The sequence below is a fragment of the Melospiza georgiana genome, chromosome 4 (assembly GCF_028018845.1).
Source record: "Melospiza georgiana isolate bMelGeo1 chromosome 4, bMelGeo1.pri, whole genome shotgun sequence".
In the NCBI taxonomy this organism is placed as follows: domain Eukaryota; kingdom Metazoa; phylum Chordata; class Aves; order Passeriformes; family Passerellidae; genus Melospiza; species Melospiza georgiana.
This window is the reverse complement of record NC_080433.1, coordinates 24,292,389-24,310,051: the sequence shown is the minus strand read 5'-3', so window position 1 is coordinate 24,310,051 and position 17,663 is coordinate 24,292,389. Positions and strand designations below refer to the sequence as shown.

General features: G+C 44.6%; 1 protein-coding gene across 5 annotated transcripts in view; it reads left to right on the top strand.

The window, feature by feature from the left end:
• The window catches only part of LOC131082200 (fatty acyl-CoA reductase 1-like), a 127,430-nt gene extending 109,968 nt beyond the window's left edge, over positions 1-17,462 (top strand). For all 5 annotated transcript variants that reach the window (XM_058021866.1, XM_058021867.1, XM_058021868.1 and 2 more), the window contains exons 8-12: positions 272-339; positions 10,125-10,296; positions 14,016-14,145; positions 14,931-15,058; positions 16,087-17,462. In XM_058021866.1, coding sequence (XP_057877849.1) covers positions 272-339; positions 10,125-10,296; positions 14,016-14,145; positions 14,931-15,058; positions 16,087-16,249 — 661 coding nt within the window. In that variant the 3' untranslated portion in view covers positions 16,250-17,462. The remainder of the gene's footprint in view (positions 1-271; positions 340-10,124; positions 10,297-14,015; positions 14,146-14,930; positions 15,059-16,086) is intronic.
• The last annotated feature ends 201 nt before the right edge of the window (positions 17,463-17,663 follow it).

The window sequence follows — 17,663 nt, the reverse complement described above, 5'->3', positions numbered from 1 at the left end:
CAGTTTTCAAGTATACAGTAAGAAAAATTGTTTCATCACTTGACACCCTTGGCAAAGCATGCTTAGATCAAGAAAACTGTTTGATTAATTCTTGATTTATGTTGAAGGAAGAAATAAAACAAGTGTGATTCATATTTAGTTCCACACCAGAAAATGCAAGCTTTGTTTGGTATTAAACTGAATTGAATTGAAATGGATTGTTTTTGTAATCCCATCTCTAAAAAATAGAGTTTCTTCACATCTCAAAATAATGCTTCTTTCTGTTTTCCAGACCAAAAAACCTGTTGGTGTACAACTGTACAACAGGGGGAATCAACCCTTTCTTCTGGGGAGAAATGGGTAAGGTCTTATTTAAATGGAGAGCATCAATAGTGTTCCTTACACTTTGAAGAATTGGTTTCCACAGTTTAGGTGGCATTCGGAGTCTGCCATTCAAACTGTATTTTGGGTGAGGGTCCTGTGATGTAAAGGGTACTTCCAGACCAAACTATTCTATGATTCTATGATATTATGGAAGTGAAGTGGTCTTTCTTGTCCATAAGAAAATTCTGAACAGAATTAAAAGGTGTGCACTTCAGGAGGAAAACATTGAGATGACTGGTGGGCTTCAAGAACAGTTTGTATTTTGATCATGAGTTTTGTGGGAAAAAAAAATCAAATTATTTTCATGGCTGACTTTTCTTCAAGTGGATGTACTTCCAAGGCAGGGGTGAAAGAAAGGGAGACACATCCTGACACCCTTGAAGAGAAAAACTCATGCTGAAGCCAAGCAGCAGAATTTGTTTCAGCTGTGTACTGTGAAATACTGTGTACAGGTAGTACATTCTAGGACAGATGTACTGGGCCTGGTTTACTTTCTGTTACCCCTGCATTTATATCTTTGTGCTTTAAATACAGGAGGCTGGCTATTCCATCTCTCATCCTTTGTTTTGCTTTTCCCCTTGCTTTATTTACATGGCAAAGTAAGTCAGCAGAGAATGAGACCATAATTACATTTACAGAATAAATGTCTTAACCATTATTTGATCACGTGGCCTAGCAGGGAAGAAGTTTCAGCAATTGGCTGAGTCCTGAGGGCATCATATCCAGCTCCTGGTTGCCTTTTTTTTTTCCCTCTTTCAATGAGAGATGAAATGTTGTGCTTAGTCAAGATCTTTTGTGGCTTTTTCACAGGAATGAATGCAAAGCTCTTCACAGGCTGCTACTTCAGCAAAAGCCACCATAGCACCACTATCTGAGGTTTGCCTTTGTTAACCCTTTTTCAGTGTAAATTTGCTGATGAAAACAGCAAAGTATTTAGTGCATTGTCATTGATTTTATTCTATTCCTCTGCTTGTAACTGTGGAATTAGTCATGAAGTCATCTGGGTGCAGCAGTGGCACGTTCCACGAGCAGCTGAGCTGTGTGGTGGAACTGAAGGCAAAATTTTCTCCTTGGGTGACACTATGAAACTCTTTCTACCACATGTTGTAGCCACAGTTTTCCTGTGAGAGAGCAGCATGCTGCAGCGAATTAGGATGGAGTATTAAAGTGCAAAATTTTGCCTTTAAAGATGTTGCATGGCTGAAGGAATGAGTTTGGGAAAGATTTACTCCATCACAATGTTATGACTGCAGGCATCCAGTCTGAATCCTTATTCAGACTCCTACCAATTTCTTTTTGGGAAATACACATAATTCTGTGCAAGGAGTCAGGCTGTGTGACTGGTCGTCAGGATGGAGGGTTCTGAGTGTCTGGCAGCTGCTGAGAAACCAGGGAAGGGAGTGGGAGTCACCTGGCCTGGGACTGAGCATTTTAGTGCAAAGCAAACATGGGTTTTGCAGAGGTATGGGTCTCGGCTATCTGGTTAGACACCAGGACCTGCTGTAGGAGTGACAGGTGTACACAAGAGAGTAGGGATTTTCCAAGGGGAGAAAGATCAAACAGAGAAATTGAGGCTGGATTAGGCTTAGGATACCAAGGGTTCGGAACAGAAGTGGCAGAGATGGTGATGCTTTGAGTACACTTTGAGTGATGAGCTGCAAGGGAGTGAGGGGGCGAGGGAGGGAGGAAACACCCATTGAAAGGCAGTTCATTCTAAAGTTCCTCAGACACAGATAAAAACTCCTAGTGTTAAAAGGAGCCTTAACTGATTTATTTCTTTTCCAAATAATGCTATGCCTTGAAGTTTTTCTTTTTCCTTACTTTCTCAGTACTTTGCCTACTTATACAAAGATGTGGTCAAACAACTAAATTTTTATCTGATGAAGCATATTCTGCTTTGCTGCAATGTGAATCTGGTTAGTCTGACTTTGTGAAGTACATTTTGCAGTTTCTCCTCAAAACTAAACCGTAAAACAGGCTGGAGATGATGTTCAGTGTGGCAAAAATTAAATTCAGTTTATTCTTGTTAGTCTACCTGGGTAAGACCTGTGTCCAATTCTCCCCCTGCAAAACCTGCCTTTGAGTTGTAGGATTCGCTGCTGCATTTTTTTGTTGAGGTTGGAGGGGAAGGACCACCCACCCACTAAGTCTTTGCAGTAGCTCCTAGAGGTGACAAATTTCTAGTTTGGTGTTCTTAGTAGAAGTACAGCAAAAGTCACTAACTTGAAGTGCAGTAATGAGCTGAGCACAGACACTGGAGAGTCCTGTCTGAATGTTACGATTGGAATCTGCTTATCTGAGGATGATCTGGATGTTTCTTGAGGCTTGCAAATTCTCATCTGATTTTCTATTTGTAACATAAGCTTAGAGACTAAACGATAATATGAGCACAGATTGATGTCGTTAACTCTCAAATAAATTTTTTAGAAAGTGAAGAAAGTCTACATATTCTTCTTTCTGGAGCTTGCTGGTGCTCAGGAGTAGGAGCACCATCTGTTTATCAGTCCCTAGGGTGATAGTCTTACACTCAGTTACTGCAGTTCTGTTAAGCCTCTGCAATATGCAAATGTCCCAGATATGCACATCTAGATACCAGTTTGTGGCACCGTGCCATTGCCAGAGCTCAGAAGCAGACCCAACATATTTTGTGCCTTAACATGCAGGGGGAAGGGAAGATTCCCACCTTATCATTTGTTTTTGGGTTAAGAATGCAAGACAGTTTGCTGCCTTAGAGCATCCAGAGGTGTTTTGAAAACAGGCAGACATTTGATGGTGTGGGTCAGATGTGGTTTGAAAGGACATAATGAAGTATTTTTAAAGCTGTCACCCTGGATAAGCGACAGACTAACTCAAACATCAGCCCACTGGAAAATCTGACTGAAAATTAGAAATGTCATTTTTATTTTTGGGTAGCAGATCAAAGTTTGCTTTCAGTGATTGTCCTGGTTTAGGACAAATTAGGGGAAATCTCCAAAAGGGAGCCCTCCAAACAAAACAAACCTCCAACCACCCCTCCCCCAACACCGGGTTCGGGAAGGAATTTCTCGGAGGAGCAAAGTGGAAAACAAAACCTATTTATTTACAAGTAACAAAAGAACACTCCCCAACACAAGAAAAGGAAAGAAACAGACTGTGTATGATGAGGGCGCCAGGCTTCTCTTGCAAGCTCCAGGTGTCCTGGACGTCTCAGGTCAGGTCCGGAGCCGGTCCAGTATCTTCAGGGGAGGGTAAGAAAGAGGGAACAAAAGAAAAGAAAAAAAACAGCGCAAAAAGCAGAAAGCAAGCAAGCAAAGCGGCTAGCCAAGCCAAGCAGCAAAAAGCCAAAAGCCAAAAAGGCCTGGTCAAACACTCCCCCCCTCTCTTCCCCGCCCCGCCACAGCAAGATGGCCGGGGGTGGGGGAAGAGAGAAAAGGCACAGCTGCCAGACACAACACACGATATTGGGATAAAGGCTGTCAACCCACGACACTCCACCCCTTATCCCATATTGTGAATATACAATAAAAACTTTCATTTCACTTACTCACACCTTTGACACTTACGCATTCCTCTCATCTTACTTGCTCAGACCTTTGACACTTACAGTTTCCTTCTGTGTCACATTCAACAAACAATGACATTCATATATGAGTCTCATCCCACAATCAGGTCTCCCTGAGGTACACACCGTGTTGTTCCATCTTTCTGCATTATCCACCATGTATAACCTGGTCCTTGAGCAAAGACAATCCCACGGATGGGTTTGTCTGTACTCGAGGCAGGGTTGATCCATACTGTCTTTCCCAACAAACCTCCGACATGGGCCACTGGGGCTTTATCCCCATCTACTATATTAAGGAGCTCAGACTGAGCAGGACCTGCTCGGTTGGTGGAACCTCGAGTGTTAACTAACCAGGTAGCCTTTGCCAAATGCTGCTCCCAGTTTTTTAAAGACCCCCCACCCAATGCTTTTAAGGTGGTTTTTAACAATCCATTATACCTTTCCACCTTCCCTGCAGCTGGTGCATGATAGGGGATATGGTATATCCACTCGATGCCATGTTCCCTAGCCCAAGTATTAATAAGATTGTTTTTAAAATGAGTCCCATTATCCGACTCAATTCTCTCGGGAGTACCGTGCCTCCAAAGGACCTGCTTTTCAAGGCCCAAGATAGTGTTACGGGCTGTGGCATGAGACACAGGATAGGTTTCCAACCATCCCGTGGTGGCTTCTACCATGGTTAGTACATAGCGCTTGCCCTGGTGGGTCTGAGGCAGTGTGATGTAATCAATCTGCCAGGCCTCCCCGTATTTGTACTTAGACCACCGCCCCCCATACCAGAGGGGCTTCACCCGCTTGGCCTGCTTAATGGCAGCGCACGTCTCACAGTCACGAATAACCTGAGAGATACTGTCCATGGTTAGATCACCCCTCGGTCTCGTGCCCACTTATAGGTGGCATCTCTGCCCTGGTGGCCTGAGGCATCATGGGCCCATCGTGCTAAGAATAACTCTCCCTTATGCTCCCAGTCGAGATCTATCTTCAACTCCCCTATCTTTGCAGCCTGATGTACTTGCTGGTTGTTTTGCTGCTCTTCATTAGCTCTACTTCTGGGGACATGGGCATCTACATGGCGAACCTTCACAGGTAACTTCTCTAACCGAGTAGCGATATCTTTCCACTCTTCCGCAGCCCAAATTGGTTTTCCTCTTCGCTGCCAGTTCGCCTCTTTCCATCTCTTCAGCCATCCCCATAGAGCGTTGGCTACCATCCAAGAATCGGTATACAAATAGAGCCTTGGCCACTTCTCTCTCTCTGCAATACCTAGGGCCAGTTGAATAGCTTTGATTTCAGCAAATTGACTGGATTCGCCTTCTCCTTCAGTAGCCTCTGCAACTCGTCGAGTGGGACTCCATACAGCTGCTTTCCACCTCCGTTTCATCCCTATGACGCGACAAGAACCATCGGTGAATAGAGCGTAACGCGTTTCTTCTGCTGGTAACTGATTGTATGGCGGAGCTTCCTCAACCCGGGTCACTGGCTCTTGTTCCTCATCCGCGACACTAAAGCTTTCACCTTCGGGCCAATTTGTAATTATTTCCAGGATCCCAGGGCGATTTAACTTCCCAATTCGAGCGCGCTGCGTAATGAGGGCAATCCACTTACTCCAAGTAGCATTGGTGGCATGGTGGGTAGAGGGAACCTTTCCTCTGAACATCCATCCCAGCACCGGTAGTCGGGGTGCCAGAAGGAGTTGTGCCTCTGTACCAATCACCTCCGAGGCGGCTTGGACTCCTTCATAGGCGGCCAAGATTTCTTTTTCTGTTGGGGTATAGTTATCTTCAGACCCCCTGTAGCTCCGACTCCAAAATCCCAATGGCCGGCCTCGGGTCTCGCCAGGCACCTTCTGCCAAAGGCTCCAAGACAGACCGTGGCTCCCGGCTGCAGAGTAGAGCACGTTCTTCACATCTGGTCCCATCCTGACTGGACCAAGGGCTACAGCATGAGTGATCTCCTGCTTGATCTGGATGAAAGCTTGCTGCTGCTCAGGGCCCCAATGGAAGTTGTTCTTCTTGCAGGTAACCAGATAAAGGGGTCTCACAATCTGACTATACTCAGGGATGTGCATCCTCCAGAAACCTATAGCACCTAAGAAAGCTTGTGTTTCCTTCTTATCAGTTGGTGGGGACATAGCAGTGATTTTGTGAATAACATCCGCAGGAATCTGACGCCGTCCATCTTGCCACTTCACCCCCAAAAACTGAATTTCTTGGGCAGGTCCCTTGACTTTGCTCTTCTTAATGGCAAATCCGGCTTCCAAGAGAATATGAATTATCTTCTCTCCTTTCTCGAACACTTCTATTGCCGTGTTCCCCCAAACAATGATATCATCAATATATTGTAAATGTTCTGGAGCCTCACCCTCTTCTAGTGCAGCCTGGATCAGTCCATGACAGATGGTAGGACTGTGTTTCCACCCCTGGGGCAGTCGGTTCCAGGTATACTGCACTCCCCTCCATGTAAAAGCAAACTGGGGCCTGCATTCTGCTGCCAGAGGGATGGAGAAAAATGCGTTAGCAATATCGATGGTCGCGTACCACTTTGCTGCCTTGGACTCCAGCTCGTACTGCAGTTCCAGTATGTCCGGTACAGCCGCACTCAGTGGTGGAGTCACTTCATTCAAGGCACGATAGTCCACAGTCAGTCTCCATTCTCCGTCAGATTTTCGCACAGGCCAGATAGGGCTGTTGAAGGGTGAGTGGGTTTTACTGACCACCCCTTGGCTCTCCAGCTCTCGGATCATTTTGTGGATGGGGATCACGGCATCTCGATTCGTCCGGTACTGCCTGCGGTGCACTGTTGAGGTGGCAATTGGCACTCGTTGTTCCTCTACCTTCAAGAGTCCTACTGCAGATGGGTTCTCTGATAGTCCAGACAAGGTATTCAATTGTTTAATACCCTCTATCTCCACTGCAGCTATTCCAAAATCCCACCTGAATCCCTTAGGATCTTTGTAATAGCCATTCCGGAGGAAGTCTATGCCCAAAATACACGGAGCCTCTGGACCAGTCACAATCGGATGTTCCTGCCACTCCTTCCCAGTCAAGCTCACCTCAGCTTCCAACAAAGTCAACTGTTGTGATCCCCCCGTCACTCCAGCAATGGAAACAGGTTCTGTGCCCACGTGTTCCGATGGCATTAAGGTACACTGTGATCCAGTGTCAACCAATGCTTCATAGTCTTGTGGCTCTGATGTGCCAGGCCATCTGATCCACACCTTCCAGAAAACCCGGTTCTCCCGTGCCTCTTCCTGGCTGGAGGCAGGGCCCCTCTAAGCCAGATTGTCCTTCTTTCCTTGGGCATATGCCTTAGAAGTTCCTTCAAGGGGATCGGACATGTCATCGTCATCAGCATACTTAACATCTCGGCTACGAGCGACCGGAGCTGCTATCCTTTTGGTGATACTTTCTCTTTTCTTCAAATCACGCACCCGTTGTGCCAAAGCAGCGGTGGGTTTTCCGTCCCATCTCCTCATGTCTTCTCCAGACTCACGCAGAAAAGCCCATAACTCAGCCCGTGGGATGTACCTTCTCTCCCCATCAAAGGAGCGCCAGCGTTGGACACCAGGGCCTCTAATTTGTACAGCTGAGATTTGAATAAGGTCCTCCTTAATCTCTTCCCGGAGTTTCTTATGATTCTCCTCTATTTTGTCCTCTAGTTTCTGCAGTTGGGTTTCCACTGCTGCAATTCTGGCATGAGTTGGGCCATGCACAGCATCTGCATACGCTCGAAGCTTCTTTGCCATATCGAGCACAGTCTCATATGTATCATCCCGCTTCATTATTGCTAGGGCAGAAGCGTATTCAGGTGGCCCAAGTCGCACAAGTTTCCTCCACATTACAGGTGTGCATGGTACCAGGTCCGGATTCCTAGTTGTTGTATCATCTGAGAAAATGAGCTCTGCCACCGCCATCTCTCTCAGGCGTTGGATCGCCTGTTCTATGGTCTTCCACCGTGTCTGCTGCATATAGAGATCATCCGTACACAGGTATCGTTCTGCTACGCTTCTTAGGACCCGTTCCCAGAGGCTGTGAGGGTTAGCCCCCCTCATCATACCTTGATCAATGACAGGATCATGTGACAGGGATCCCAAATGCCTCGCTTCAGTACCATCCAAAATCGTAACCTCCCCTGCAGCATCCCAAAGGCGGACTAACCAACTAATTATAGATTCGTCAGGTTGTCGTCTGTAATCCTTTCTTAGGCCTCTGAGGTCCTTCAGAGAAAAGGAGTCAATATTAGCTCCAGATTCTGTGCCCCTTGATGTGGCCTCTGATTTTGGTTAGGGTCCATCTCCTGCATCATCATCATCATCCTCCACCTTTCGATCAGTGTTGCCTTTACACTTTCCACCTCTTGTATTAGCTGCAACAGCCATGGTTTGGGGCCTATTGTCTGATTCAGCTGCTAGCCTGGAGCCTGGGATGTTAGCTGCAGCCTGGGTCACTGGGATAGTAACTAACTTATCTCCCTGTTCCCTTTCTGCTATCTGCTGCTCCACAGTATCTAGCAGAGTACGGTAAACAAACGCCAAGGCCCAGCTCACTGCAGTAACCCTTTCCTCCTTAGTATTACCATGGCACTTCTCCCTCAAATACTTTGCCACCTCGACTGGATCCTGAATTTGATCAGATGGAAAGTCCCAGTCTATAGGATCGGAAAATTCCTTTAAAGTCTGGCCCATGTCCTCCCATTTCCCACTACAGTCAAGATTTTTCCTGCTTTGTTTTACTCCTAAGTCAGGAGTGTCTCTAACCCCTCTAGAAATCTCAGTCTTCATTTTATACACACTCCAGACAGTATAGAAAAGGCTTAATAAATTAAATGCCAGAAAGATGGTTTCTTTCAAACTCAGGGGAAATTCAGTATTTTCTAATAGAGATGTCAACAATTTGGAGGACAAGAAGGAAGACAAAGGCTGAAAAGCCCCTTCCCCTTCTTCTCCCCAAACAAACTGAGTAAACAACCATAACAACAATCCATACATTCCTGAAATAAAGTCCAGCATTTTTATCCGACACATCATCACACATAAGACCAGCACAATGACTATTCTGGTTAGTGCCCCCCGCTTACAAAAGCTACTTATTAGGGACAACATCAGAGCTATTTTTGGGTAAGGAAATAACCCCAGGGACCACGAAAGTATTAAAACTTCAAAAACCCCTAGGGACCAGAAATACCGGCAAGCTTCCACTCCAAATGACATTATGAATCACCAATATGCCCACCAAAATAGGCAAAACCAAAATATTATTGTTATAGGTTTTTTTTCCACTGTTTTTTGGCCTCCGTTTCCTGGCCAACGCACCAAAAAGTATATTGTCCTGGTTTAGGACAAATTAGGGGAAATCTCCAAAAGGGAGCCCCCCAAACAAAACAAACCTCCAACCACCCCTCCCCCAACACCGGGTTCGGGAAGGAATTTCTCGGAGGAGCAAAGTGGAAAACAAAACCTATTTATTTACAAGTAACAAAAGAACACTCCCCAACACAAGAAAAGGAAAGAAACAGACTGTGTATGGTGAGGGCGCCAGGCTTCTCTTGCAAGCTCCAGGTGTCCTGGACGTCTCAGGTCAGGTCCGGAGCCGGTCCAGTATCTTCAGGGGAGGGTAAGAAAGAGGGAACAAAAGAAAAGAAAAAAAACAGCGCAAAAAGCAGAAAGCAAGCAAGCAAAGCGGCTAGCCAAGCCAAGCAGCAAAAAGCCAAAAGCCAAAAAGGCCTGGTCAAACACTCCCCCCCTCTCTTCCCCGCCCCGCCACAGCAAGACGGCCGGGGGGGGGGGGGAAGAGAGAAAAGGCACAGCTGCCAGACACAACACACGATATTGGGATAAAGGCTGTCAACCCACGACAGTGATCTAATGAAATTTTAGCACTTACTAATTTCTTTTACATCTGCTGCAGGTGAAAGCAGAAATGCAGCTTCTTGAAGCTCTTAAAGCTGCCTGCTTTTCCTCATTTATGCTTAGGTGCTTTGACAAGGAGGTTTTTGTCTACCAGTGTTAAGTGTGGAGCAGGATTGGGTTTCAAATAGGCAATAGATGGAATTGTCAATTTTCATGGCAGAAGGGACAACCTGGTCCAAGCTCTGGTGACACAATTCAGAGAGCTGTGGGCTGGAGGTGTGAAGCACAGCACCTTGGGCTTCCAGCCCATCTGTGCTTCCAGCCCATCTGGAAGTGAGTGATTGCCAGTGAAAAATGCGTGTTCCCTTGCAGGCCAGTATGTCATGTCCACATTCAAAAGGAACCCCCTGGAGCAGGCCTTCCGAACACCCAATGCTCACATGACCTCCAGCTACTTGATTAACCAGTACTGGATCACTGTCAGCCACAAGGCACCCGCCATCCTGTACGACCTGTACATGAGACTCACAGGGAGAAAGCCCAGGTAAGGAATGGTGCCATCAGCCTCCTGCATACCCGCCACTCCAGTGGAGAGCCAAGCTTGAACCTGTCATTAGAACTGGAGTCCTTGAGCTTCTTCCTGTCCCTTTCTCTTGAGGAAAATGAGGAAATGCGTGGCTGTAGTTAAACACAGCCTAGAGTTCGCACCCTTCCCACCACCTGGAGAACAGCACATCTTTTGAACTTGGCTTTACAGACTTCAGAGGTTCCCAAGGCAGACAAGGGCTGGTAGTCTTGTCTTCTCTATATCCAGATCTCTACCACTTCAGCTTTCCAATGGAATCACCCCTATCTGGCATATGGACTTGAGCCCGACAAGGTTTAGAACATACCAGCTAATACATTTTTTTTCCCATAAATCAGATCCCTAAGTAGCTGTTTCCAGCACAGGTCTGAAATCTAGGAAGCAATTGTTTCTGAGTATGATAAAATTCTAATTGTATTTAGGAGGGCAGTTCACCAATATGGATGGTATTTGAGCCCTGGCAGTGGTAGGGCTTGGAGGAACAGCAATATCTATGTCCCGTGTGGAAGGAATCCTCTTGTAAGTAACATTACTCCAGACATTGTCCTCCTTTACTACTCTGACACCACAGAGGAGGATTTGTTGGGCAGTGTGAGAACAGGATGACAGCACTGTGTTGATGTCAGCTGCTCTGATTTATCCCTGACATTCTGCTTTGGAGGCAGATTGGTCCATAAAAAGACTTCCAGTTATCCCAAAGGAAAAAATTACCCTAGAAATAGAGGTAAATTGAAAATTAGGCTGGAATCTCCAATCTTTGTTGAAAGGGGCAGCAGTAAGATCTTGGCACTGCCATTGCAAGTGACATTTCTTTTCATGAAACTGATTGGCATAATTAACCAGTGGACACTGCCTGCAAAAAATGCTGTAGTTAAATGTCAAACAAAACTCAGCATCATCTTCTGGACTTTAAGATTTGCAGCCTCAGCAAAGATGGCTCCCCAATGAAGTTGGGAGTTTTCTAAGTCTTCTTTTTTTTAATATAGTTCTCCTTTTCTTTTTATACACTACTTCAGCTCATCCAGGTATTGCTGCAATGTGGTAGAAAGCACAGTAGCAGCTCATAGTTTCTTCTCTTCCTAGATACCTGAATATCAGACCTTTATGGTCCAAGGACAGTAAACCACATGAAATAAAAAAAGAAGCCTTTTTAGGTGTAAGCTCATTTCACATAAATTTCCAGATAGCAAGCAAAACTGCCCTAAGTGCTTTCCTGTGAGTGCTGCGCATCCATCTATGACTTAGTAGTCCCTTGGGGCAATCCTGTCTCACCTGAGGATCTCCTCGTGCAAGGCTCTGTATGGGAGCAAATAAAGAAATAATTGCTGTAAACAGTTTATTAGAAGACAAAAAGCATGTCTGAACTGTGGCCACAGTGAGAGCTAATACTCAATTTATTCCTCTTAGTTCCTTCATAGCGGAGAATGAGATTTCCTGTAAGAAAACTTTGTCATATTTCTACTTAGTTGATGTTTTGCAGAAGACCTCTCCTTCATACAAATTATTAGTCAATGTTTTGAATGTGGTCACATCAACTGAGCTCAGACAGTTGACATGAAATGCAGTTTTTGCACACACCTCTTCAGACCATAGAATCACAGACTGGTTTGGGTTGGAAGGAAGCTTTAAGATCATCCAGTTCCACCCCTGCCATGTGCAGGGACACCTTCCACTATCCCAGATTGCCCAGAGCCCTATCCAGCCTGGTCTTGGGCACTTCCAGGGATAGGGCGGCCACAGCTTCTCAGGGCAACCTTTGCCAGGGCCTCACCACCCTCACAGGGAAGCTTTTTTCCCTCATATTAAAGAGTTGGTTCTCTTACCCTTTCTTTTTTCTGTCACTCTCCATTAGTCCTAAGCACTTTAAAGATTTCAGGGAGTCAGCTTGAGAGGAGCTTTAGATCTTTCCAATCTAAAGCTTTTCTTCCTCCCAAGTTCCTAAAATGTATTAAAATATTCACAAAGCTTGGCCCCATGGTGTTTGCCCTACACAAGAGGATTATTCTGAAATCATTTTAAAGCAGTTAAACTGTATTCAGTCAAGGTGCACATTCAGAATGAAGGTTTCTTTAATGTGATGGTCTGCTTTGCTTCTAAAATGAAAGCCGCTTCTCAAAAGACTGCCTGTCTAAGGTTTTATAGTGCTCTTTCCAGTTGCTTTGGGAGAGCTGCACAGTTCTGCTTTAAACTGACTCATTGTGTATTGCTGTGCTGTATTGAGTGCTTATCACAGCGGCATTCATATGCGCTTAGGGAGAGGCCAGCCTAGCACCATTCTCCCACAGACTGCCACCTTTTATTTGTCACAGCAGCTGTGTTACCCCCTAGGCAGCTCAATATTTTGCATGAAAACAGCTCTTTTTTCCACAAAAATCAGCCTTTTAATGCTTTCTGTTGCCCTTACCCAGTCTGAGAGGACATGGTGTCCTTTCAGAATTGACCAAGTCCTGTACATCATACTTTAAAAACAACTGCCAGTGGCCTTTTTTACTCATGAACACTGGGACAACTGAAATAATCCTGCAGGGTAGGACAGCATTACTGTCATCCACTTTTGTATAAAAAATTAGTAAGATAAGGCCAAGACACAACAGAGGACTTAAACCTACATTTCCCAAGTCCTTAAGCAGTTATGCCTCTGAAGCAAGACAGCAGAGACGTGGAGCTGTTGGAGGAGGTCCAGAGGACAGCCATACAGATGGTCAGAGGGCTAGAGCACCTCTCCAATGAGGACAGGTTGGGAGAGCCAGGACTGTTGAGGCTGGAGAAGAAAAGGCATGTGGGAGACCTGGTAACAGTTTTTCAGTACTTTAAGCAGACCGATGGGAAAGAAGAGGAAGGACTCTTATCATGCAGCATAATCATAGGATAGGGAGGAATGGTTTCAAACTGAAAAAAAAAGTACATTTAGGTTATATAGGAGGAAATTCTTCCCTGTGAGGCTGGTGAGGCCCTGGCACAGGTTACCCAGAGAAGCTGTGGCTACCCCATCACTGGAAGTGTTCCAGGCCAGGTTGGATGGGGCTTGGAGCAACCTAGGGTAGTGGAAGGTGCCCCTGCCCATGGCAGGGGTTGGAACTGAGATGATCTTCAAGGTCCCTTCCAACCCAAACTACTCTGTGATTCTTTGGTTCTGTCTGAAAACTGAAGATGAGCAAATGACTTCTGATCTCAGTGTCCATACTGCAGATGTGGTCACCAAATACTGGGGCTAATGCCAAAAATCAGAGCCTTGCTTCAGTACACAACTCGGGCTTGGGAGTAGAAGAAAATTCCTGTGCCAGAAAGAAAAGTACCCACCTTGAGAACAGCAACACTGTACACCAACTTTGTGGTGCAGGCTTCATACCAGCTCAGATGGGCTCTTCCCTCCATAGCGGTGGAACATGAGGTAGACACAGCTTCCAAACCTTGCTTAGGTCAGACCAGTGAGGTGGACATCAGTGGTAATGATGTTGGCTCCCATGTTGGAGCCGACAATAAAAGCTGGCTAGCTCTAGGCTCGAGCTCAGCTGAAGCAGTTGGGATTTGCTGGGCAAGTTCTCAGCCTAGCAAGTAGCAGGGCAGTGCTCAGGAGGAATTGGAATGTGTATTCACCTGGATTGGTGGAAACACAAACCAGCAGCTACATAAGGTCATACTTCCTGCTCATCTCTGATGCTCCCCCTTTGTTTCAGAATGATGAAGATTATCAATCGGCTGCACAAGTCTATGACACTCCTGCAATATTTCTCCACCCAGTCCTGGAACTGGTCTTCAGATAATATGAATATGTTAATGAGTCACCTTAACACAGAAGACAGAAAGGTAAATATGTCTTGAATATGGGTTGCTAATCTCATATTCTTTCATCTGCAGCAATTATTTTTGGTGTATTGTGGAGCATTTAAATAATATCTGGATGATTGGAATTGTTTTTAATCTGAAATTATTTATTTCAGGAGCTTTCCATTTATTACAGGAGAATGTTTTCAGGTCACTGACAACCCAGCCTATTCTATGAAAACTTCTTCCTCTCTACAAAGCCTTTCTTTGCTCTAAGAGACAGCTGCCTGAGAATTTGCTAACAATTTGTCCAATATGAGCACCCAAAATTAACTGGGGTAGTTGGCTGCAACAAGATTTTGTTTATGCCAAACACCAGAGTGATCTGTTTCTTGGACTTCTGTTGATCTAGCTGCCAAAAGAGAATGCAGCACAGCTGAGAGTGACACTGATGCAGATGTCCTGTTGACTCAATGTCCAGTTAATCTGTTTGCCTGTGTGGAATGCCATTTTTCTTCCATGATTCTCTGTGTGTGTGTGTGTGTGTGTGTGTGTGTGTGTGTGTGTGTGTGTATACAAGTTGCTACCTGACTTTATTTTTTGCCAACTAGCACTCCATTTCTGCTTGCTTTGCCCAGATTCCCAGCTGGGTGGGACATTAATCAGCAGCTGTGAAACACAGTCTGTCAGTGCTTGGAGCTCAGTGGCTTTGAGTATTTCAGAGAGAGGGCCTAGTCAGGAATAGAGATCAATGAAGAATTGATGCTTCAAGTGAACTTGCTTTGAACTCTGGTGTTCAGCTTTCATTGTTTGTCTTTAAATCCCAGTTATACAACTTTGATGTTCGCCAGCTGCACTGGTCAGAGTACATTGAGAGCTACTGCATAGGTGCTAAGAAATACTTGCTAAATGAGGACATGGCTGGAATTCCAGCAGCAAAGCAACATCTACGCAAGTAAGTCACATGCAGGGACAAAGAGAAGAGCTCCTGGCTAACTTTGGGGAAAATAAGTCTAACTACATTGCAAAAAAAACCCCAAAATAATAATATTATTATTATCATTATCATTATCATTGATTAAAATTGAGATAACTTATTTCTTATCACAGCGGTTTGTCAGTATTTACAAACATAGAATAAGGGGATAGTTGGCCATAGCAGGGAATCCTAAACAAGTTCATTAATCATGGATCATTTTTAGGAAATTCATAGGGACCTCAGGAATGGACTGCTGACTGCCTTAGACTGTGAACTGTGATGCAGTGATAAAGTTTACCTTAAAAGGGCTCTTAGAAAAATGAACCAAGTTTTGAGGTCTTTAGGTGTCTTTTTTTCCCTTGGTCAAGCACTGGGAAAATGAGAATTAGAGAACTGCAGAAACTTTTGCTTGACAGAAAGAGGACAGGATCATTACAATCTGAAAAATTCAGTAATACCACTGAAATTGATGCTGTAAATTAACCCACTCCCCCCAAAAAATAAAATATCCCAGTGCTGCAGTATTGCAACAGTGAAGACCATTTATGATCATTGTATAATTTCACAACTCTAAAGATGAGGTTTCACCCAAATAAGAGAACCCTGCTTGTCAACTCCTGTGAGTTTCTCTAGGCTGCCACAGTTACTGCAAAGTGAGAGATAACAAATATATGAAACTGAAGTAGAAAGTATTGGACACAGACTGTCCTAAAGAAAAACCTCTCCATATGACTTCGCTCTGGTTTGAAATGAGAGAAGAACAAGAGTGAATTCCAGTACAGCTATTCCACCTACACCATGAACTATTCACTGTGCTCCAGCTTTAGCACAGTCCTTGGCAAGACCAAGGACTCCAGCACAGCATCTCCACTAAAACAGGAATAGCAAAAAGCCCAAGGGCCACTTGTAAATAGGATTTATTCCTGAATTACCTGTATGAAATGCAGGGGGCTGGTGAGCTGCTTGTAGTTTGTGTGTTTCTTGATAAGATGCCTCTTTCCCAGGCTGAGGAACATCCGATACGCATTCAACACCACCCTCCTCGTGATCATCTGGCGCATCTTCATCGCAAGGTCGCAGATGGCTCGAAACATCTGGTACTTTGTGGTGAGCCTCTGCTACAAGTTCCTGTCCTACTTCAGGGCATCCAGCACCCTCAGGCACTGAAGCCATCCATCAGCAGCCAGCCTCTTCCAGAAGGACCTCCATCTCTTCTAATCAGCAACTGTGGGCATTGAGGTCTGAAAGTAGCAGAAAAATCCACTCCCTCCAACAGCAGCAGGCACTTATTGTACACTGTTACATGCTTACCTTTTTAATTTTAACTAATGCTTTAATATATGGTCTTTCTTCCATCGGACCAGGCCAATTTTTAAAGCCATAACTGAAGCTTTAGAAACAGGTCAAGCTGGGAGCCTCCCATCTAAAGTCAGATGTACAAGAGTAAGGATTAATCAAAGTCATTGTCCTCCCATGTACTACTCCTTAGGCTATCTTAATCCCATCTTCTTCCTCAAAAGAGGCAAATTTAAAGCATGACCTTGGAAGACAAGAATGCCACCAGAGAAGACCCAGCTGAGGAAATGAACCTGTAAGAGGTCTTCCTAAAGCAGCTATTTGTTCATTCTCATTCAGTGAAATGGTACCTTACTTAAAAAACAAGATTACACCTTCTCACTTTTTCAAAACTTAGGAGGGGGAAACATCAGTCACATGAGGCCAGTGAACACACAGAACAGTTTTCAGATCTTGTGTTGCTGCTGAGGACTGATGCTTTCAAGCCATACCTGAAGACACATGTAAAATTCATGCACCTGTGTTAACTTGGCTCATTCACAAGCTGCTTTCTTACAAAGAGGTCTTCTTTTCTCCCTGTGGTTAAGATTTCAGTCTATTAAAAAATTCGTGGTCTTGCATTTATCACATTTGTTTGGGACATTTTGGAGGTCTTGAAAAATGCTGTATTAACCCTGAGAATGAAGAGAAGACTTCATAAAAATCAGAAGAAGAATACAGAAACCTGTCATTATTTTTGAAGTATGAGTCTTTTTTTCCCCTGCAGGAAATCTCTCTTCCTGTAGCTCAAAACCAGTCTGATACTGGGCTTTCATTACAGCTAAATCACTTTGCAGTTGATCATTTCCAGTGGCAAAGAAAGTGTAACGACACACGTGAAGGAAACATCATTGGGCCTGTTCTGCTGCCGTTCCTGTCAGGAGGCATTAAAAAGTCTGAAATTTGTTTTTCTTGAGAATAGTTAAATGTTGGATTTAATGATCTTAAAGGTCTTTTCTGAACTAAGCAGCTCTGTGATTCTTTGACTTCTCTGTAAGAACAGTCATGCAACTATGAAGGTAATGCACTTTGTCCTGCAGTTTAGAATTTTTCAGAGTTTTAGAATTAAATTGCAGTTTAGAAAGGAAGCCAAGGACCTTCCCAATGCTCATGGCTGTTGGAGATCCTTGTTTCTTACAGTGAATTGTAAATTCCTGTGGGGGCAGAGAGAGTAGCAGGTGCAACAACAGCAACCAATTTACTGCATTGTCAGATTTCAGAGTCAAATCTTACACTGAAATATTAT